The following is a 21,512-nucleotide window of genomic DNA, read 5'->3' on the forward strand; positions in this document are numbered from 1 at the left end:
TGTTCCTCTGTTATTGCTTAAAGGTCTCTGACCTGGCCATAGAAAAGGACTGATGGGCAATGCGCGTAACGAAGCTAAGATGGGCTGGGTTACGGCTGCATGCCGTACCCCGCGTAGAAAGAGGAAGGACAAAACATTTTGCAAAATTTTGAGGCTTTTTCAAAGTGCTCCGGTCCCGTCCCACAGGACGGAGAAATGTCCCATAAGTATGGAGGAAAGGGGTCTATGGACTAGGAGTAAGGTGGTCACTACGGTGAGTAACCTGGTTATTCTGCACACTTTGAAATTCCTGAGAAGACTTTCATAAATTGAAATTTGGCTGAAACCTTAGAGATTGATATATTGCTATATCAGTATCTATATGCTATGATGTCTAGGAGACCAGCTATGCAGTCATCTTCTTACTTGAAAGTGAAGGTATTCTGCCAGGAAGGAAGGTGTGCCCTCTGTAGTTGCAAAATGGATCTAAGAAAATTGCCTGTGGTTGCTTTGTTTGCCGAATTCAGGTGATGGCGAAGTTTGGTCACGTGGTTGGGAGAACAATAATTCTACATGGTCATTACTATGGAGTATCAGTCTGTGTTTATAAGGACACAAGGTCCCATTATTTAGCATGTTGTAAAGGGCAAGCTCGAGAGGGTGGGGGGGTTATTATTCCAGGGTCTTGACCTCTGCAATCTTAATTATAGTCACCTGGTTGGGTATCCTCATTTGTAAAATGCATCCTCCAAGTCTTCTGGCTGCGTAGGATAGTCACAGGGAAGTAAGAACACCAGAAAGAGGGATAGGAATGGGTGATGCAGTGGAAAAAACATGAACACTTCAGTAATAAATACCTGCTCGCCTATCTACGCAATGTACCATTTTAGACTTCACTCTCAATCCAGCATATACACTCTTATACTCTTGACACTACACATGTTCTGCATATCACATTTTGCATAACACCAATGTACATACTGGGACCTTGTGCTATTTAGTACACTCTAATAATCCGGACACAACTCCTATACGGCACAGCATATTTGCCAGTGTTGGTTCCCTTGTGCACCAGTTCATGACCTATCGTTCCTCTGTTGAAATCAAACCCACAAAAACCACTGTAGTCGGTCTGTCCTCCACCTGTGATAAGTCACACTACCCCCTTTGCACAAGTCACACTATCCTCTTTGCACAGCACTTATCTGTTGCCTCTGGACCCACCCACTGACGCGAGCCGAGAGTCCGTAGTTGAAAGGCAAAAGAGAGAAGCTGCTTCAAAGCCCTATAAGCCCATCTGAAGTCACTGCCGGAGACTGGCCCAGAAATTGAGTCTTTGAAGGAATTACTTCACTCCTTGCTTTAACCATACAATGTAGCTTGAAGCACCTACCTCCTAAGCATGTTAACAAGCCCTGCCGTAGCGCTAGACAAAAACAGCAGTGAAGAGTCATCAGTCCCAATTTCTCTGTGTGCGTAGCTACGACCCAGCACACGGTCTGCTGGGTAACGTAGTCCCACGCTGGAGTTTACCTTTCCTCCAGAGACACAGGCGCCTTTATTCCTGACAGGGAAGGTTGTCGAATCACTCGCGAGACTCTGCAATGGTGAGCTCTCGCAAGATCTTGCAGTGGGAAGCGTGGAAACTACCGGAAGCGATAGCCGCAACAAGAAGGGCCACAGAGCGACGGAGCAGTAGCAGCTTCCAGCGCTGCTCCTGCTTTAAGAACTGGCAACCTCCCCTAGCACCCAGAGGAAATATAAAACCCTAGAGACTTGAACAGCTAAGAAAGTGGAGTAAACGGTCACTGGGAATTTACTATATATATATGTTGGTATGTGTTTGCAACATTAAAGTCAAGATTACTACCCAGCTAAAGGCCTGATTAATATACAACATAATTTGAGATGCAGGTGGGATTGACACATACACCGCAAACCACCATGCAAGGGGTTATACCACCCCCTCCTTTTCTGCAAACACCAGGTAGGCCCACGATTGCATTGCCTCAATGGGAGCCCCGGTTTCCGATCATTGTGGATGTGCTGGAAGGTGCGGGCTTCCCAGCTGTGAGGCGCAGAGCCATGCTCCTAAATACATTGGGAGTAGAGGGACATGTTTGCCAGCCTTACAACGGAAGTGGTTGTGGGGCAGGATGATGTGTACAAGGAAGCTGTGAGGAGAATTGTAAGATTTGCCAGCAAGGAGATCATTGTACTACATAGGATATGTTCTACGGTCGCAAACAAGAACTGGCTGAACCCACGGATGACTACATCACAAAGTTACGTGAGTTAGCAGCCCTTTGCAATTTTGGGAATACTGCCGAGAGTATGATTTGCAACATGCTTACGGTGCACACAAATAGCAGGAAGGTGCAGGACTAGTTTATCACGGAGAAGGAACTTCAGTTGGATAAAGCCATTGAAATTGCGAGAGCCATCGAAGAAACTGCAGGCAGACTCAAAGAATTTGCCAGCGCCTCATCGGTGGAGGTCCAGGCTGTTGCGTTCAGAGGGAGGAAGGAGAAGCAACTAACTTAACCCAGAGAAGGTAGATCAGGGTGGGATGGGGGGGGGGACCCTCTCAAATGTCATAGATGTGCCAGTACAAGACATTTGGCCAATGACCGAGAATGTCGTGCAAGGGATAAGGAGTGCTCAGTCTGCAAGAGGATCCGGCATTTTGCAATCGCGTGTTGGTGGCATAACAAAAATGTGACCACCGTACAAGCGGAAGAAGGGGAGGGAAAAAAGTTATTTCGAAGAGGAAGGAAGACACACCGTCCTAATAGTCAGCAGCTCGAGAGCCAGGAGGGAAAAGACCCAGGGTGGACGGGATGGAAACGAGAGTGATGACTGATTCAGGCTCCCATCTAACAATAATACCCATCCACACGTATAAAGAGATAGTAGGAAGTGACCAAGTGGAAGTACTCGGCACCAAACACAACCCCACCGTATTAGGAGGCTCCTCAATAAGTTTGTTGGGTATATCAACGGCATTGTTGAGTTTAAAGGAAGAGAAACCAAGACCATTGCTTATTTGGCCAAGGAATGTCCAGCAGTCTTGGGGTGGGACGATAAAACCAGACTGAAGATTACCCTGGATCCCAACACAGAGGATCAAGTATTAGCAGTCCCTGAATGAGGAGTGCCGGTGTCAAAAGATTTCCCCAACTTGTTTTCTGAAGGGCTGTGAAGAATCAATTGTTCCCAATATAATGGTCAAAACCATCGCAGTCCCCGTGAAGCACAAGGTGCGTCTGATGCCAGCAACGGCGAGAAACCTGCTAAAGTCAAAACATGAATAAATGGTGAAACAAAGCACCATCGAGGAGGTAGAAGCATCAGAGTGGTTAATTCTGGTGGTGCTAATAAAACCGAATTCAGAAGACTTGAGGGTATGCATAGACCTCAGCAGACTTAATTTGGAGGTCATTACATACATCTATCCTCTCCCCATCATAAATGAACTGATATTAATGATGAAGGAAGCCAAAGTATTGTCCAAGTTGGATATGAGGCATGCCTATCATCAAATACACTTGCATAAAGAATCAAGGTCTCTAACTACGTAAATTACCCCGTTCAGCACCTATCAGTTCACCAGAATGCTGTTCGGTCGATCATCCACGCCTCTGCATTCCAGTGATGATGGATTTGTTGCTGAGGGACGTGGGAAATGTCTCCTATTTCCAAGACAATATCTTGGTATATGCTGAAGACTAACGTATGCACGATACCGCGCTGAGGAAAGGACTCGCCAAGTTACAAGATGCAGGCGTAAAGCTGAGGTATGAAATGTGTGCTGAAGACCAAGGAGGTGGAATACCTAGGGTACAAGAGATCCTGTCAAGGCATCAGTCTAAAGCAAAACCTCATACAGGACATTGTGAAAGCCCCAGAACCTGCTTACAAGGATGAGTTAAGATCCTTTTTGGGGCTTGCTGAATATTACGCAAAATTTCTTCCCAACTTTTCAGAGGTCACCTCACCATTGAGAGATCTGCTGAAGAAAGGAACTGAGTTTACATGGACCACAGGGCAGAAGGAAGCATTTGAAACCATAAAGGGGAGGATTGTGAAAGCCTGGTGCTTACAACCATTCAATCCCACATGGGACACAATAATCACCACTTACGCCAGTGCGTATGGGTTGGGAGTTGTGCTGACCCAAAAGAGTGGAGATACTGAACAATTTGCGTCAAAGGCATTGTCCAAGGCGGAAAGAAACTACTCGACAGTGGAAAAGGAGATGTTGGCCTGCGCGTGGGCTGTGGAATAATTCAAAACATACATCTGGGGCACCAAATTCAAGCTAGTAACGGATCACAATCCCTTGATCAACATGTTAAGACCTGAAGGGATGGAAACTTCCACCCCTCGGCTAGCAAGCTTTGCAGCAAAGCTCCAGGTGTACACCTATGAAATAGCACACGTAGCAGGGCAGAAGAACGCCCAAGCATACTGCCTGTACAGGTTACCAGGGGACAGAGAGAAGGCTACCACGTTCCTGGAGGATGAATGCATAGTAGCGTCAATTCAGGATCTGAAGAGTACCGAATTCATGGAAATGAGCAAGGACCATTGGAACAAGGAAGCTTGCAAAGATCGCACAATGGTGAGGCTCACTGAATGGGTTAGGAGAGGGTGGCCGGAGGAAATTGCCATCCCTGAAGGCATGAGGCCATATTAGAAAGTGTCGGAGGAAATAGTTGAGGCGGAAGGACTGATAATTCTGGGAGCGATTAGGTGATTCAGCCAGTGGGCATGGAGAAAGCGATCCTATGTATGCAACATCACGTGAGGGAGGCCTACTGGTGGCCGGCCATGGATCAGGACATTTGTACGATCAACAGGTGTCACAAGTGTCTGAACAGCAATAGGAGGTTAAAGACAAGGCGGGAGCCTCTCATACCCACTGAAGTTCTGGAATGAGTGCGGCAAGTTGGGATTAGACTTTATGGGCCCCCTGGAAGTAATGTCTCTGAACATTGATATGGAGTGGTCATGATCGACTACTTATCAAAGTGGGTGGAAGCCGAATTTGTGCCAAATATCACCACTTCGACTGTTATAAATGTACTGTTTTTCAGAGGGACGGGCTCCCCAAGTACAGTATTACCGACAACGGAATCCAATTAATCTGATGAGAAATTGAGGCATTCATGAACAAGAACACATGCGACAGATAAAACCAGCGATGTATCACCCCCAGGCCAATGGGCTAGTTGAAAGGGTGAACCGGTTCATCAAAGGAGCCATACCTTTGGCCATGGGATCTGGAATGGATCTGGTGAAAACAGTCAAAGAAGCCATAGCAGCTCACCGCTTGACCCCCAACGGCGTCATTCAATTTTCACCCTTCCACATGCTGAGGGGCAGGAGATTGGCATCCACCCTGGTACCTCCATGGTTGGCTAGCGTAAGGGAGGATGAAGAGGTGAATATGGAAGATGTTGTATGGAGGATAAAGAACAGCAAGGCTCAGATGAAGAAATGGGGTGATCAGCGAAGAGCAACCCAAAAGTCATGGAGGGGGACTGGATCAAAATCTGGTTGCTGCGCAAAGATCAAGTGACAGGATCAAAGTTCAGCTGGCCAATCAAGGTAGTACACAGAGGAACCAACCACATCAGCGCCCAAGACAGCTGAAAGTGGAAGTTGAAACGAGTGGCAATGTTTGAGAGGCATCAGTGAACAGAGAAAGCTCTAGAGGAGACAAGCACTCAAGAACACCATGAGGCAGCAGGGGAACCAGAGACTGATGCACAGAGGGTACTCCCCAGAGACTGTGAGACTGAGCTGCCGGAGGTAATGGTTCAAGGAACCCACATGTTGGTTGGTGCTGGTGAGGAGGAGGACTGGCCGACGAGAGAGCGCAGAAGACCGGCAATGAAACATTAGTTGTGGTGATCAAGGGGAGGTTTGTAGAATCACTCTCGAGACTTTGTTGACACCAAGATCTTGTGGTGGGAAGCATGGAAGCAGCTGGAAGCGGTAGCTGTGACAAGAAGGACCAGAGAGTGACGGAGCAGAAGTAACTCCCGGCTCTCCTCCTGCTTTAAGAACTGGTAACCTCCCCCAGCACCTAGAGAGAATATAAAACCACAGAGACTTGGAACAGCTAAGACAGTGGTGTAAACGGTCACTGGGAATTTACTATATATATGTTGGTATGGGTTTGCAACTTAGTCAAGATTAAAACCCAGCTCATGGCCTGATTTAATATACAACAAAGGTGTTCCTACTCTGAAGCCAGTTTTCGGTAGAGTGCGTGCATTAGTGATAAGTGGAAACATTGCATGTGGCATCTGCTGGACTTCAAGGGAGATGTAATATTTCTGCTGGATCGCAATTTTAATTCTACGATTTTCGCTCAAAATCCTGCTTGGTTCATGGTTCCTCTGCTTCTTTGCTGTCATTTATCTCTTTTAAATAAATCCTAGCAAGCCACCTTGAACTGATCTTCAAGACTGTGATTAGCTACTTCAGAGCTATAGATTTGTAATGGCCAGAATGCTACATAGGAAATTGGAAACACTTTCTTTGAAGTTTGCACTTTCCTTATCATGCAGTGTAATCTTTCTGATGGACACTATTTATCTATGATGGTGAATTCAAATTTCTAGATTACTCGATTAATTTAGATGCATGTACTTTTCATAAATGGCATTTCCTGTGAACAGGTCTGTTTGTTCTTTTTCATGCATACACTTTTGCATAGATTTGGAGAGGGAATAACGTCGAGATCCTCCCCATTTTGCTGTCCTGCTCAGTCTGCTGTCTTGGGGAGGTACCCAACCCCAAGGTCAATCTTGCTGTGGTCCTTGGAGCCAGGCAGGGGATTTTGTCACAAAAAACAACCTAGAATCTGAGGGTAGAGGAGGAATTTTGTCTACACATTACCATACCTCGTCTTGGTGTTGATGCTATCGCTGCATATTAACTAATCTTATAAATTTCTTTTTGTTCCCTTTCCTCAGCTTCTCACATAGTCGAGGACTTCACCCGCCTCCGGCTGTTGGAGCAGAAGAGCCGTGTGACGCGCACCCAGGACCTGATGTGGCATTGGGCAAATAAGAATGCTCTGGTGGGCGATTTATTGCGTGTCCTAAATAACTTGAAGCTACTGCGAGCACGCGACATCCTTCTGTCCTGTGAGTACCTCTCAATCCACAACATCAACCTATCTGAGTACCACCCTGCACATATCATTGTGACTTGGGATCCAATCTGCACAGTGCATCATCCTCTGGGAAGCACTCTGTGCATGGCATCATCCCACTGTATGAATAGTTTTGAGGATGTACACCTCTGTTCACTGCATCATTCATGTCCTAGGAATAGTTTAAATGGATCATGATCACAGCTTGCTAAAAAAAAGCCCTCCTTTGATCCTGAGTTATACAGCTATAGGCCTATCTCAAAGCTAATGCAATACTGCTTTAATGAGCTTTTGTCGTTCAACTAGCTGAGTTTGTGAAGGTATCTGTTTTTCTGGACGCTAAAAAAGCTGGTTTTGAATATTCATGGGGTACATGATCCTTGCTATTGTCAGTGCTACAAAATAACGGCATGTTGACTGATCGCTCCTTATACTTTGCAAGGGGAACACTCGATTAAAAAAAGGCACTGAAGCTGCTGCACTGAAGCTGCTGCAGAGTACCATGCTATATTGGTTTCCCTCTTGTCATACCACTCCCATACTCTGTCTGGCCTTATTTTAATAAAAATGTATTAAATAAGCTAAACTCATTACAAACCTTTTCTTTTTAAGATCACCTTAAATCAGAAAAGAGATGTACATGGCATGTCATGGCTTGTCAGTCAAAAGGTCAATGGTCAGGACACACGGGGAAGGTGATATTGGCAGAGTGGTCCAGCAAATCTCTAAAAGCTCATAGATGTTGATAGTTCAATCCAAAACTGCAGAGATCAGTTTTTTCCTCACCCAACAGTAGAGAGTTCCATCTTTCCTCTGGCATGAGTGTAGAGATCATACAGAGACGGCGCTCAGTGTATTTGCGTCTTATCTCTATCAAGGCTTCACATCTCATCACAACATGATGTAACATTTCTACCTGAAGCTTGTCATGACAAAAGCGACAGGTGTTTGATAGGTCTTCTAGTTGTTTCATTTGGCCCAGGACCTCAAGGGTGGGAAGGAGGTTGAGCCTGAATCTCAGGAAGAGATCACGCAGTTTTGAAGACGGGAAGAGTTGAAGATATGGTGGGAGTTGGTTTAGCTTTCGAACTTCAAACAGGCAATTAATTGACATCAAATAGTTATTTCATGTTCTGGGTCTGTAATCAATCTTCGTTTTGTATTTTCTTCTTAATTGCGAGAGGATTATGCTTCAATGTATCCAATGAGATCTCCAGTGACTGTATCCACTCTACGCATATAGTCTTCCATTTATTCTGGCCTTATTGTCTTCCATATCTTGTCCTCTCCTACATAAAGTTCCCCCATACTCCTACGTCCCGTCCCCTTTCCTTCATACTTATGGAACATTCCTCCGTCCTATGGGATGGGACCAGAGCACTTTGTGAAAAGCATCACATTTTTCAAAAATGTGCCCTTCCTCTCGTTTTACGCGGGGTACCGCATGCGGCCGTAACCCCGCCCTCCTTAGCACTGCCCAGCGCATTGCCCATCAGTCCTTTTGTCAGCTCGATCGGGACTGGACGCACTTGCATCTTTGGAAGATTTTTTCCTTGGTGTCCTCTCCTGCTCCAGCTTAGCGGTTGTGTGGCAGTCCGTCTATGCCGGTTCAGTTAGATTTTCCTATTTGTTCTTCCTGTGAGCGACGCTTCGCTAGGGCGGATCCCCATCCTCTTTGTTCAAAGTGTTTGCGTCTGGACCACCGGTGGGACTCATGCTTTTACTGCGATTCCCTTTTGGTCCGGGCGCTTCAACGTAGTTTAGAGCAGTGGGAGGAGGTGTTTCAGCACACTCCCCATACGCACTTTCAAACTTTCATCAACGAGTAAAAGAAACGCCCGGTGAGTCCTTTACTATTTAGGGCACCCCGGCCAGGGGACTCCTTCCCGGGGTCTTCCCGGTCTGGGAGGAGCATCAAAAGCTGTGTTACGGGGTTTGCCCTGAGGTGCCTTCTAGGCCTAAAAAGTGTACCAGAGTTTTCTCTAAGGGCCTCAGTAAGGGGCCTATTGACACCGGATTACAATCCGAGGCACCTACTGTGGCGGCTGTTTGTGGGACCAGTTCTACTGAGGCGGCGGGTACCGGAGCTTGCTTCGAGGTCTCCTTGACTGGAGCTTCCCGTCAATACACCGGGGTACACCCTGAGGCCTCTGAGGTTTTCTGTACAAAACTAAAGTTCGAGGCCCTTCGTGAAGGGGCTTTTACCGGGTACGGGTCCAAGATCCCTCGTTTGGAGGCTAAGGTGACCGACCGTTCTGAGAGTTCTTGTCGGTGAGGTGTATTCCTCATCGTTCCCGCTCAAGTGGTGACGCCAGTTCTGTTAAGGGGGCACAGAGTGAGGTCTCTGACTGGAATTCTTCTGTTACCGGCGTTGCCGAGGTCCTTCCATTGAAGGCTATTCTGGCTGATAGCATGTCTCAAAAAGATTCAAAGACCCCTGACCCATCTGTGGAGACCCCTGGCTCACTTTCTGATGGGTCACGGTTCTCCTCAGGTGCTGACAAAATGGCGGCTACTCCCGCCAAGACTACAGCGGCCATTTTGGATACCTCCCTTACATCTACGCCATCGGCGCAGGGTGTGGGGAGAAGCATCATTTTCCTTGTGCGCATCCCTTTTGTCCAGTTTTTGACTAGAACGCTCGGATGCCCCTACCGCACAACGTCTCGCTCCCTGCGGCATCTGCGCCCTTGATCTATGTTGATAACCGTGGAGAAGGCCCCTCTTAGCAACCATTACTCTTACGTCCATGGAGTTACTCCGCTCATGAGGCATCCTCCAGTCGCCCCTAAATCGTCGGTTAAGGACGCTTTTTTCGGCAATTTGAAAAGCTAATACGCTCCGACCCCATGAAGGAGTATTTTCAAGGCTTGTTTAGGGAGATATGCCCTCCTGCGCCGTTTGTCCCAGTTGTGGCACCAGTGATTCCACCAGCACCGCCTCTACCGGCTGGGCCCCCACCGGCCTTCCTTTGCCTCCATTGGACAAACTTCCAGCAGTGCCAGAAGTTGCGCAGCTTGATCCAGATGTGTCGGACGACGCACACTGGGATCAGGACAGCGAGGACCAGCCCCGCTCTGTTAGAGCTTTTCACGACCGGGTGCTGGACATGTCTTTTGGATGTTCCAGTATCCGAGGCACCTGTTCCACAGGAAGGGGTGCTTTCGGGGGCGTTCGCCTTGTCTCCTTTGGAGCGCACCGGCTTTTTCTTGCAAAAGCACGTTTTAGCCGAGGTCTGTAAAGTCTGGGAGAAACCACACTCTGGACTGTTAACAAAAAGATTGATGCTCGTTATAGGTTCCATTCTTCGGAAGAAGTGGCCTTAGCGTTGTGTCCGCCCCCTTCCTCCACAGTGGTGGCTGCTGCTACATTACAATCCAGACCCGCTTCATCGTCTTCTACAGCAGCAACGCATGTTCTGGCCACAGAGGACAAGCTTCTTGACTCTTTGGGGAGGAAGATTTTCACTAATTCAGCCCTGCAGTTACATCAAGCTAACGTGGAACTGGTATTAGCGGGGGCGAATATGAAAATGTGGAAAGGTCTGTCAGAGTTTGAGGAATTCATTCCTGCTAATAAACTAGAGGATTTTAAAGCCAGATTGTCAGATGCCAGGGTCCTGGCGCAGGATATGCTGGGGGCCGCAGCGCATCATGTCGACACCTCAGCCTGGGGCCTTATGCTTGGCGTGGACACCTCTTGTTAGGCTTGGCTGCACGCTACCAAGTTCTCTAAAGAGGTGCAGGATAAAGTTCTGGGCCTGCCTTTTGATGGCAAGGAGCGTTTTTACTCAACGACAGATGCTGAACTGACTAAGACTAAGGACAGCACCCAGACCGCCAAGTCTTTGTCTGTCTTGGTGAAACCGCCTTTCAGGGCACAGAGAATGTCTTCGCAGCCTCGGTCTTCCTCTGGTTTTAGGGGATTTCTGGATCGGAAGTCCCGTAGGGTCGATAATCCATCAGAAAATTCCCGCTGACGGCAACAACGTGGCAGGTTTTTCTCCTGTTCTCCAGCATGGGGTCTGGCATGGATTCACATGCTCATGAATATTCCTTGTCGTAAGGCTGGGTATTCTCGGTAAAGAAAAAAATCAGTTTATTTTGTTTCTGAACGGTCTTTCTACTAGTAACCAATCACTGGTCTCTGGGTCATACTCCCCCAGCCAATGACTGCCCTCTACCTAAGCCCCTCCTCTGGCAGCCATCTTCAGATTTTTACCACACGTTCAAGGGTTGCGAGTCCTCATGCTGTAGCTCTCGAGCTTTTACTGCATATTGCGTTTTTTCAAAGAGTTTACTCTTATTTTTTTGGTCCATTCGTGCCTCAAGCTCCATCGATTCTTCTTCCGATCAACGGGGACCCGTTTCGGAATTTTCTACGTCCCTCAAGGTTGTATTTTCGTTGAATTACACTTCTTGGAGGATTTTGGAAGACCTTTGAGGCCTACCCCGATTGGACATGGCCCAGGACAAAGGAGATTCGACACCTACTGGATCGAAACTGTTCAGGAACTGCCCATGATGTGGACTACAGAATGTCTTCAAGGAAGATGAGCACTCCCAGTGCTTCTACTGCCTTCACATCGTTAAGTTGCACGTGGAGGAGGACTGTGCGCTCTGTAAGAACATGTCCGTCAGGACAATGAAGGACCGTCTTATTCAGCTCACCAACTGGCTGGAGGGGAAGAGCCCAGCAGCAGGTGAGAAGTCCGAGCGGTCTTCTAAGACCTTTGAGGGCGCTCCGATTGATATGGGGGGGGGCAACAAAAGGCAAAGCACCGCTAATCCGCGGGCACCGGGAAAGCCGTTGGTTCGGGCTCCTGGGCTGCCAGGGCGTGATGTCACCAACGCCACCATCCACGAGCCAACGCTCTGGCTCGGGGAAAACTAAGTCGGAGAACCCGGGTAAGCTTTGGGAGAAGCCTGGTCGATCCAAACGGAGAAAGCCAAGGGGGGGTGAGGCGGTGACCCTCGCACTAAGGTGAAGGCCTCGGATGCGCCCAAGGTCGCGAAGGCCCTGATTCACCCAGTGAACAGCTCGATTGAAGGAGTTGTGGCGGCCCTGGAGAAGCCTGTGGAGGCTACCCCAGTGGAGACTACATCTGGGCCTAGAGTTCCCTGCCACCCCGGAGGGAATCTTTCCAGCCTATCGAGGACCTCCGTGAAACCCCGGGACGAGAAAGAGGGGGGGGGGGGTGTATGGTAGCCATAACGGACGCAGACACCACCTCCGAGGATGAGCTGGCTGGTTTCAAAGCTATCCTGGACAAGAAGTTCGAGGAGGTCAGGACCTATGGGAAGGATCCCAACGAGGCAGACGTGGAGAGCAATGGTGGAGCCGACGAGGAGCTGCGGGCTGTTGATGAAACGGAGGACCCCGCACCACAGCCGTCACTCCCGTCGCAACCGATGCCTACGCCACAGGACAGTTCAGGAGCAATCTTGATGGCTTTGCATACCCTGTGTACCGAGATAAGAACAAGGTTGCCCTTACCCCCAGCGAACGATCCAGCGGCACCTGGACCGTCGGGGAGCCCACTGAACAAGCGGAGGCGAAGCCATCCTCCCCTTCCCTTCCATCCTTCACCTCCATCCCCTCCACCGAGGGATGAGACTGGAACGGAGACGGTGACGACAGGGACAGACGACGATGGTGACGACAGGATGGATCTCCCATCACCCCCTGCCCAGACTCCGCTCCCGACTAAATTGGCTCTTTTCACACCATGATCGCCAGGGCATCAGAGCTTTTCCTGCTATGCCCCGAAGAGCAGAAGGAAGGTTTCCTCTACCAACGACGGGAGGCCAAGAGGAAGACCGTCCTCTCAGTCCCTTTACTGGACGAATTCTGGGATGAAGGACTGTCCCTGCTGAAGAACCCGTCCACGGCCCCTGCGAAGAGGGACTGGTACGAGAAGAAGTACCAGGTCCCAGACTCCGCTCCTTTGTGCCTCAGGGCACAGCCGTCCCCGGATGTGGTAGTCTCTGCGGTCACCAAGAATAAATCGGCGGGGGCGACGGCATCTACTTTCACTTCCCCACCTGACAGCAAGGGGAAGAAGCTGGATGCCATGTGACGACGGGTCATCTTGTCGGCAGCAACGACTATCAAGGCGGCCAACGCCCTCGCGACCGTGGCGCGCTACGACAGAGCTGTGGGTCAAGATCGCTCCCCTCCTGGGCTTACTCCCAGATGACAAGCGGACGGAATCCCTTGAAATCCTACAAGAAGGCGAGGTGGCGTCGGATCACGGTGGCCACGGACATCGCCGACACCGGCTTTTGCCAGATGGGAACAGCGTTTGCCTGCGCCGGGGCGCGGTTGGCTCCAGGCCACCGATTTTCATCAGGATGTGCAGACCAGGGTTGTGGGCATGCCCTTCGCAGGAAAAAACCTATTCGGGAAAGCGGTGGATGAGTCGCTACAGTCCATCAAGGCGGACACCGAGACGGCCCATACCCTAGGTGCTCTTTGACGGCCGTCCTTTTGGACCTCCGGAGGCAAATCCCAAGGCGCCTCCAATGGATTTGGCGGCAGTTCATCGTCGTACCGCCAAGCTGCCCATTTCTCGTTGCAGAAAGTTTACAGAGGCCACAGCAAGACCGGTGGATACCGTCGTCGCCAAGGAGCCCAGGGTGGCAGGGCCTCAGCGAAACAGGACTGAACCGGCCGTGACATCGGGCCCCCACCTAAGCACCCCGGTTGGGTGCTAGATACCCTGGCCCACGGGCACACTCTGGAGTTTCTAAGAAAGTGCCCCTCTTTCTCTCCTGTGGCCAGGAAAGAAAACCACGTTCCACAGCTGCTTCTGGAGGTACGAGCCATGCTGAGAAAGGACGCGATAGAACTCATCCCAAAGAGGCTCCGGAGTATACTCGTGGTACTTACTCATCCGAAAAAAGCCCGGCGGCTGGCGACTCATCCTTGACCTTCGGCGCCTCAACAAATATATCAAAGCCCAGAAGTTCCGGATGGTTACCCTTCAGCACGTGCTGGGACAGCTGGAGGGAGGCGACTTCCTATCGTCACTGGACTTGGAGGATACCTACTTTCACATCCCCATACACAAAGCACATCCAAAGTTACTACGTTTCGTGGTCCAAGGGCGGCACTACCAGTTCAAGGCCCTGCCCTTCGGGTTGAAGTCGGCCGAGGGCCTTTAGCAAGGGCCTGGCACTGGTGGCGGCACGGCTGCGCCTGCAGGGGATCCACGTTTACCCCTATCTGGACGATTGTCTCATTCGAACAAAGTCAAGAGAACTCGCCTTCGACCACACAGTGAGGACAGTCAGCCTGCTCACGGAACTGGAATTCTCAATCAACTTTGCGAAGTCCCACTTGGTACCGTCGCCAGACGCCCTGTTCCTGGGTGCCAGACTTGACACAGTGGCGCGGTTGGCTTCACCGTCGGAAGAGAGGACGAATGCCATCCTAGGCAAGGTACAACGGCTGTTGACCATGGAAGTGGCTAGGGTGAGGTCCATTAAGTCTCTGCTCGGCATGATGTCATCCTGCATCTACCTCGTGTGCCTGTGCAGGCTGCGGATGCGACCACTGCAGGAGTTCCTCCCGTTTGATGCAAGTGGCCCTGAGCTTCGAAGACAAGATCTCCCTCAATGAGGCTTTCCGTCGGGTGTTCCGGTGGTGGGGCACCCATGCATATCTCACGGCGGGCATGGACTTCCAGATCCCAACACACCAGGAAACTGATGGATGCCTCCTTGAGGGGTGGGGAGCGCACACCGGAGATCTCCATGCAAGAGGCCTTTGGCTCCCGGAGGAAAGGTCTCTACACATCAATGTCCTGGAGCTACGGGCCGTGTTCTGAGCCCTGGGGTCTTTCCTTCCGTCCCTCAAGGGCAAAGTGGTACAGATCTTCACCGACCACACCACCACGATGTTCTACATACGGAAGTGGGGGGGGGGGCACCAGTTCCACTGCCCTATCCAAGAAAGCGCAGGACCTGTGGCACTGGGCCTTCGCCCAGGGAATGTTCCTGGTACCTTTTCATCTGGCAGGAGTGAAACACACTGTTGCTGACTATCAGCAGGGAACTGGGCTCTTGCCACGAGTGGGAACTTCGGCAGAATCAAGTGGATCTCCTATTCCGACAATGGGGCAGTCCCAGATCGACCTGTTCGGCGACGAACACCAAGTGCCGGAGGTTCGCCAGCAGGTTTCCTCAGCCGGGGAGCATGGGCGATGCAATCTCCTTCCCCTGGGACGGCCTGTTCCTGTATGCGTTCTCACCGTTGCTTTTGCGACTCGTCAGTCAACTGGACGATCCCGGTGCAGGATGATCCTCGTCACACCGGCGTGGCCGAGGCAGATAGGGTTCCTGGACCTTCTGGACTCGTCAGCGCCCCACCCCCCCCAGTCAAACTGCCGACGGACGCAGATCTTCTCGCCAGGGAAGGTGGCGCCATCCTACATCACGACCCGGGATCACTGAACCTACAGGCCTGGCTCCTGCAGCACGAGAGTTCGGAGGCTACGATATCCCGAGGGACTGCAAGGAGGTACTTGCAAAGGCCAGGGCGTCCTTGACTCTGAAGTGCTATGGACATAAATTGAAGAGGCTCTCTGTCTGGTGCTGTGCACAGAAGATCAACCCTCTATGGATTACGGCCCCTCAAGTGCTGCCATGCTTTCTGTCGCTGACCAAGGCGGGGCTGGCGCATGCATCCATCAAAATTCATATGGCGGCTAGCTCCCGCTACACCAGAACTCCGGGGCGATCGTCGCTGTGGTGGCACCGCCTGGTGAAGGAGTTCATGAAAGGACTGTTCCGCTCGTTGCCGCCGGTGAAGGCTCCGGCCCCGGCGTGGGAGCTCAATGTGGTGCTGACCAGGCTCATGGGCCCTCCATTCGAGCCTTTGCATTTGGCGCCGCTGAAGTTCTTATCATGGAAGACGGCGTTTCTTGTGGCCATCACCTTCGCATCACGAGTGGGAGAGATCCAGGCCCCCTCCTGTAAACCTCCATACCTGACATTCCACAAGATGAGTGTACTGCTGAGGATGCACCCCTCCTTCATGCCCCAGGTGCCGTCGGACTTCCATCTCAACGAGCCCTTGGTGTTACCTGTTTTCTTCCTGTTGCCTTTGTCGCCGGAGGAGAGGACTTTGCACTCGCTGGATGTGGCTAGAACGCTGAATTTCTTGGTTGTACCGCACAAAGAGTTTTCGGAAGACATCACATCTGTTTGTGAACTTTGGCCCTGTGAACCAAGGGAAGGCCCTCTCGAAGACTTCCATCTCCAGATGGCTCTCTGGCTGCATCATGCACTGTCACTGGTTGGCAAACCAATATATTGCCCGGCCGTCCGAGAGCCCATTCAACCAGAACGATCGCTGCTTCTACAGTGTTTTTGCCTGGTGTGCCCCTGCTGTACATCTGCAGAGCTGCTGCGTGGAGGTCGACTCACCTCTTCATGAGATTCTACTGCGTCGACCGGGATTCCAGGGAGGAGTCCAGAGTCGGCCAAGCTTTGCAACTCAACCTGTTCGTTGAGGTGAGTCTGTTCCAGGGGTGAGTGGTTATTGCTTCTGTGGAGCCTTGCCACCTCCTGTGGTTGTGTATATGTACTGCTGTGTAAGTTATTCATGAGCATGTGAATCCATGCCAGACCCCATGCTGGAGAAGGCTTAAGTTAATTATCTGTAGGGGGGTGTGGCCTAGGTCCATGGACTCCTGCCCCGATCCTGAAACAGATCCTTTAAAAGAACACACCTAACCTGACGATGCAAATAAATATATGCCCAGCTGCCCCAATCGATCCTGCACCGCCTGAAGGTGAATTCCGAACAAAACGGAACCGGCAGCACGCAAACGTGACCTCCGCGCTCCGGCCCCCTGGAATCAAAGATGGCGGCCGCGACTCCGCCTGGAGCCTCGAGACGAGGAGAGGCCGAGAACTGAGGGAGGTGGCGTCTGCGGCACCGGAGAGCGCAGACCGACGGCGCTCAGACATCTGCGCCCCCCCCCCGCGCCGAGACTATCGCACGGCGCCTGCCGCCAGGAGAGCACTGCCGAGCGGTGAGGGGGAGCAAGCGGGGACTGGAGGCCTGGGCTGCTGTGGGCCCCTAGGAGAGCCGGGAACGCCGCGGCGCATTGAGCCTTCTGGGGACATCGGGGCCCTACCTGGAACCCGGCAGCTGGAGGATTTTGCCGCCGGGCAACATCCGTCCTCGGCGGACAATTCGGTCCGCGGCGATCTGACCCGGGCGACCTGGACCACCTTTGAACCCCAACAAACGCCTTGCAGACAGCGACCGCCATACGGCACGACATTTCTCCACCTTCTGCCTATTGGGAAAAGCAGCATAGCACCATAAATCCTGCAGCGCTGGGAGCGGGAACTGGTCTCCGCCCTCGGACACTGCCCTCTGGAAAGAATCGCATCAACACACCACGAAAACGGGGTGAGTAACGCGAGGTCCCTGCTGCACGCAAGATGGCGGCGCCCGCAACGAATTAGTGCCTTGCACCCTTTCACATAAGACAGCTGAAGGCCCCCATGACGGACCAACTCCCCGGGCCCACGCAGCCACCGGGAACGGCCTAAATAGCCACCGGGCCACACGGCCCAAGGATAGGCAGACACCCTGCATGCCGGACAATTAGAGGTCCAGGGAAAAGAGACACTGCTGAACGTAAGGTGCAGTGACAACTGAACGCCCAAGAGACGCCACAGGCCCGGAAGGGGGGGAAGGCACACCGGCCACAGTGCCCCACACCCGACACGGCTGAGATCACACCGGCGGGGGGCCAACACCACGACTGCACAACCACCAAATGACAGAAGCCACCAACGGCCCAGCACCACCGGCGCAGGAGAATAAGACTGCTAGGAGGGGCTGCACCACCGTGGGCTCCAGCAAAGAAAGCCACAGACCCTATAGCCTGGGAGCAAGCGAGTGAGTCCCGAGGCGGAGTGAAGAACCTGGTACCCAGAAGCAGGGGATGTCACCTCCCAAGGGCAAACTGAAAGCCGCAACAATGGACTCCTTTACAACAGTCAGGCCCAAGCAGCAACAAGAAACGGGGGCAACAGCAGCATAAACGACTCAAGAGGGAGACCCAACAAACATGCAGTTACTACAGGCAATAACGGCACAACGGACATCACTTGAAACCAAAATCGATTAGGTTAAAACGGACATACAATTGATCAGGCAAGATGCCCGCAACCTCACTGAAAGAGTGACCTCAGTGGAAGCTACTCTACAGGACAATGTAGACAGCACGACGGAACTTAAATCTAGGGTCCAGGACGTTGAACTAAAGGTGGCAAGGCTGGAGGCAAGGTCGGAGGACGCGGAGGGGAGGGCCCGCCGCAACAACATCCGAATCCTTGGGGTCCCGGAAGGCATGGAAGGCCCAGACCCAACAGAATTCATAGAGACGATGCTAAAGCAGGAAATCGGGGCCGGCAATTTGTCTCGGGGATTCTCCATAGAGCGAGGCCACACGTACCTACAAAAAAGACCTCCGCCGGGCTCACACCCACACCCAATGATCGCCAAAGTCCTAAACTTTAGAGACAGAGAGGCAATGCTAAGATTCTCCAGAGAAGGAGGGGAAATTAGGAGACAAGATGCTAAAATAGTGGTGTACCCGGACTACACCCCACTGTAAAACGCACGAGAAACTCCTTCATCCCGGTGAAGGCAAGACTACGTGAGCTCAACTTGAAGTATATGTTGATGTACCCATCGCGCCTTAAAGTGATGCACAAAGGTAAAGCGGTCTTCCTGGACACCCTGGCGGCAGCAAATATGTGGCTCGAACACAACAACCTTGCAGACGGTAAGGAAGGAATGGCAAGAGGAACCACAGTACATTGAACGCCCGAAGAAATGGGTGGAAAGGACTGATGTCAGCACAACAGGTTGATAAATGAACCAAGGCACGGCATTACAAACTACAGCATCAAGGAAGCAATAATGGGCAGGAACACACCAACCTACACGACAAGATGTCAACGCACCCCCTCAAGACACGTGTAGGCATACCGCCGACACAACACCCGCACCGGGAGGCCTGGAAAGGCCCAGAAGGCTCGGGAGCCCCTGAGCGCTGCAAGTTGGAAGCAACTGCTGGGGGCAGTTCAAAGTTGCACTGTTTGCTGTTCTCATTCACCAGAATTAACGTTACTACTGTTGGTAAGTCTCCAAAGGGAAAGAAAAGAGGGGGAGGAGGGGCCGACCGAAGGGAAAGGGAAACCAGTGCCTTGGTCCACACAGGGAAGAGACCTTCGACATCAGGCCCACAACCACGGACATTTGAGAGAGAGAAGCAGAATAAATACCATACCCACCTTAAACCACCATGACCACTACGACAATTAAGATATTGACATGGAATGTGAGAGGCCTGGGGACATATCTCCGCAGAAACAGAATTAAGACCTATCTGCACAGGAAGGGGGTGATGATAGAACTCCTACAGGAGACCCATTGCTCCACGGACTCAATGGCCAAACTCCAAACACACTGGGGAGGGCAGGGAGTCGGTACTGCTTATTCCAGATATGCTAGAGGAGTATATACTTGGATACACCCACAGCTCCCTTTCCGCTTGACCAAATCAGAAATAGACCCGGAAGGTAGATTCGTAATGCTATGGGGACATATAGAGCAGACGGAAATATGCATCTTGAACTCCTATTTTCCTAATAGCAATATACCGGCCCACTTGAACTCGTTATACCCCAAAATTGCACAACACAGAGACGGTCTGTTCATCTGGGGGGCGACCTCAATTGCATATGCGACCCGAAACTAGATAGATCTATCCCCCTACTGAAAGGTCCGTCAGCAGCAACAGCTCTGACTGCAATGGTAGACAGACTGGACCTGGCAGACATATGGCGAGAAACGAACCCAGCTGTAAGAGGATATTCATACTACTCATCCCCGCACAACCTGTCACACGAGGTTAGATCATATCCTCACTGGCAGGGAACACTTACCTCAGGTGGAAGGAGCGCAGTACCTAGGGAGGACCATCTCCGATCACTCCCCTCTCCTAGTAACATGGAACTACAATGGCCCCAGGCCCCCAATTCCCATGTGGAAAATGCCGGCAGAGGCTCTTAAAGACCCTGCCTTTAGAGAAGAACTGCAAGAATCCATAGATAGCTACATAGAAATTAACGTGGGAAGCGTGGAACACAGTAGCACAGTATGGGATGCCCTAAAAACGGTGATAAGGGGGGAGACCATTGCAAAGGCCGGTGGAATCAGGAAATTGCTCAGGAAGGACTTAGACCAGCTGGAAAGGGAGATCGTAGAACTGGAAGCAGCCCCCACAGACACCCGGGAAAGGGAATCAGAACTTCGGAGGCTCAGGGGGGGAGAATGAAACTGCATGGTGCAGACTAGAAAAGTTTGACCACACGGCCAAAACAAACAGAGCACATATAGAGGCGGACAGACCGGGCAGGCTGCTGGCCTGGCTATGCCGCAGGGAACACCCTAGACACCCCATCACCTCGTTGCAAGACGAAGCAGGGAACATACACCACACACAGCAGGGCATCAATGAAGTCTTCAAAAAATACTATGCACGCCTATATTCACGCGTAGAAGAGGTCCCCCAAGAACTGATCATGGACACGCTGGATGAGATTGGGCTCCACAAAATGCCTACTGAACAGGCCATGGCACTAGATACAGAAATCACACCTGAAGACATAACCGAAGCAATTAGGTCCCTAGCCACGTGTAAGGCACCCGGCACTGACGGGCTGCCCTCAGTTTTATAAAGCTTACGAACCCTCCCTCACACCCCTGCTACACAAAGTATACCAAGAGGCATATGAGAGGGGAATACTGCCGGAAAGCATGAGAGAAACACTTGTGGTCCCAATCCTGAAGCCAAACAAACCGGCAGACCTGTGCGACTCCTACCGCCCACTGGCAATGCTAAACTATGATGTGAAAATTTTAACCACCATATTGATCAAGCGCCGGTCTAGAATAATAGGCGACATAATACATCCTGATCAGAACGGCTTTATACCGGGGCGCAACACGTCAATGAACCTGCGCAGACTGCAACACATTATAGCGCACACTAGCGAAGATGAGGGTCCCAGTGCATTACTATCCCTCGATGCCATAAAAGCTTTCGACTCGATTTATTGGGAGTGGCTTGTGGCTGTGCTCAAGGAATTTGGCTTCGGACCCGGATTCATTACATGGGTTAAGATACTATACGCCAGACCAAGAGCTAGAGTAAAGTCATGGAAGCATGTGTCAGACACCTGGGACATACAAAGAGGGACTAGACAAGGTTGCCCACTATCTCCAATGCTGTACGTATTGGGGCTGGAACCCATAGCTATTTATT

The 21,512-nt window shown here is 51.2% G+C and overlaps 1 protein-coding gene across 3 annotated transcripts in view; it reads left to right on the plus strand.

Moving 5' to 3' along the window:
- The window catches only part of IRAK1 (interleukin 1 receptor associated kinase 1), a 956,043-nt gene that overhangs the window by 336,154 nt on the left and 598,377 nt on the right, over nt 1–21,512 (plus strand). For all 3 annotated transcript variants that reach the window (XM_069645435.1, XM_069645436.1, XM_069645437.1), the window contains exon 2: nt 6,969–7,142. In XM_069645435.1, coding sequence (XP_069501536.1) covers nt 6,969–7,142 — 174 coding nt within the window. The remainder of the gene's footprint in view (nt 1–6,968; nt 7,143–21,512) is intronic.

Source organism: Ambystoma mexicanum, chromosome 2p (genome assembly GCF_040938575.1).
Source record: "Ambystoma mexicanum isolate Mex_15411 chromosome 2p, UKY_AmexF1_1, whole genome shotgun sequence".
Classification (NCBI taxonomy): Eukaryota; Metazoa; Chordata; class Amphibia; order Caudata; family Ambystomatidae; genus Ambystoma; species Ambystoma mexicanum.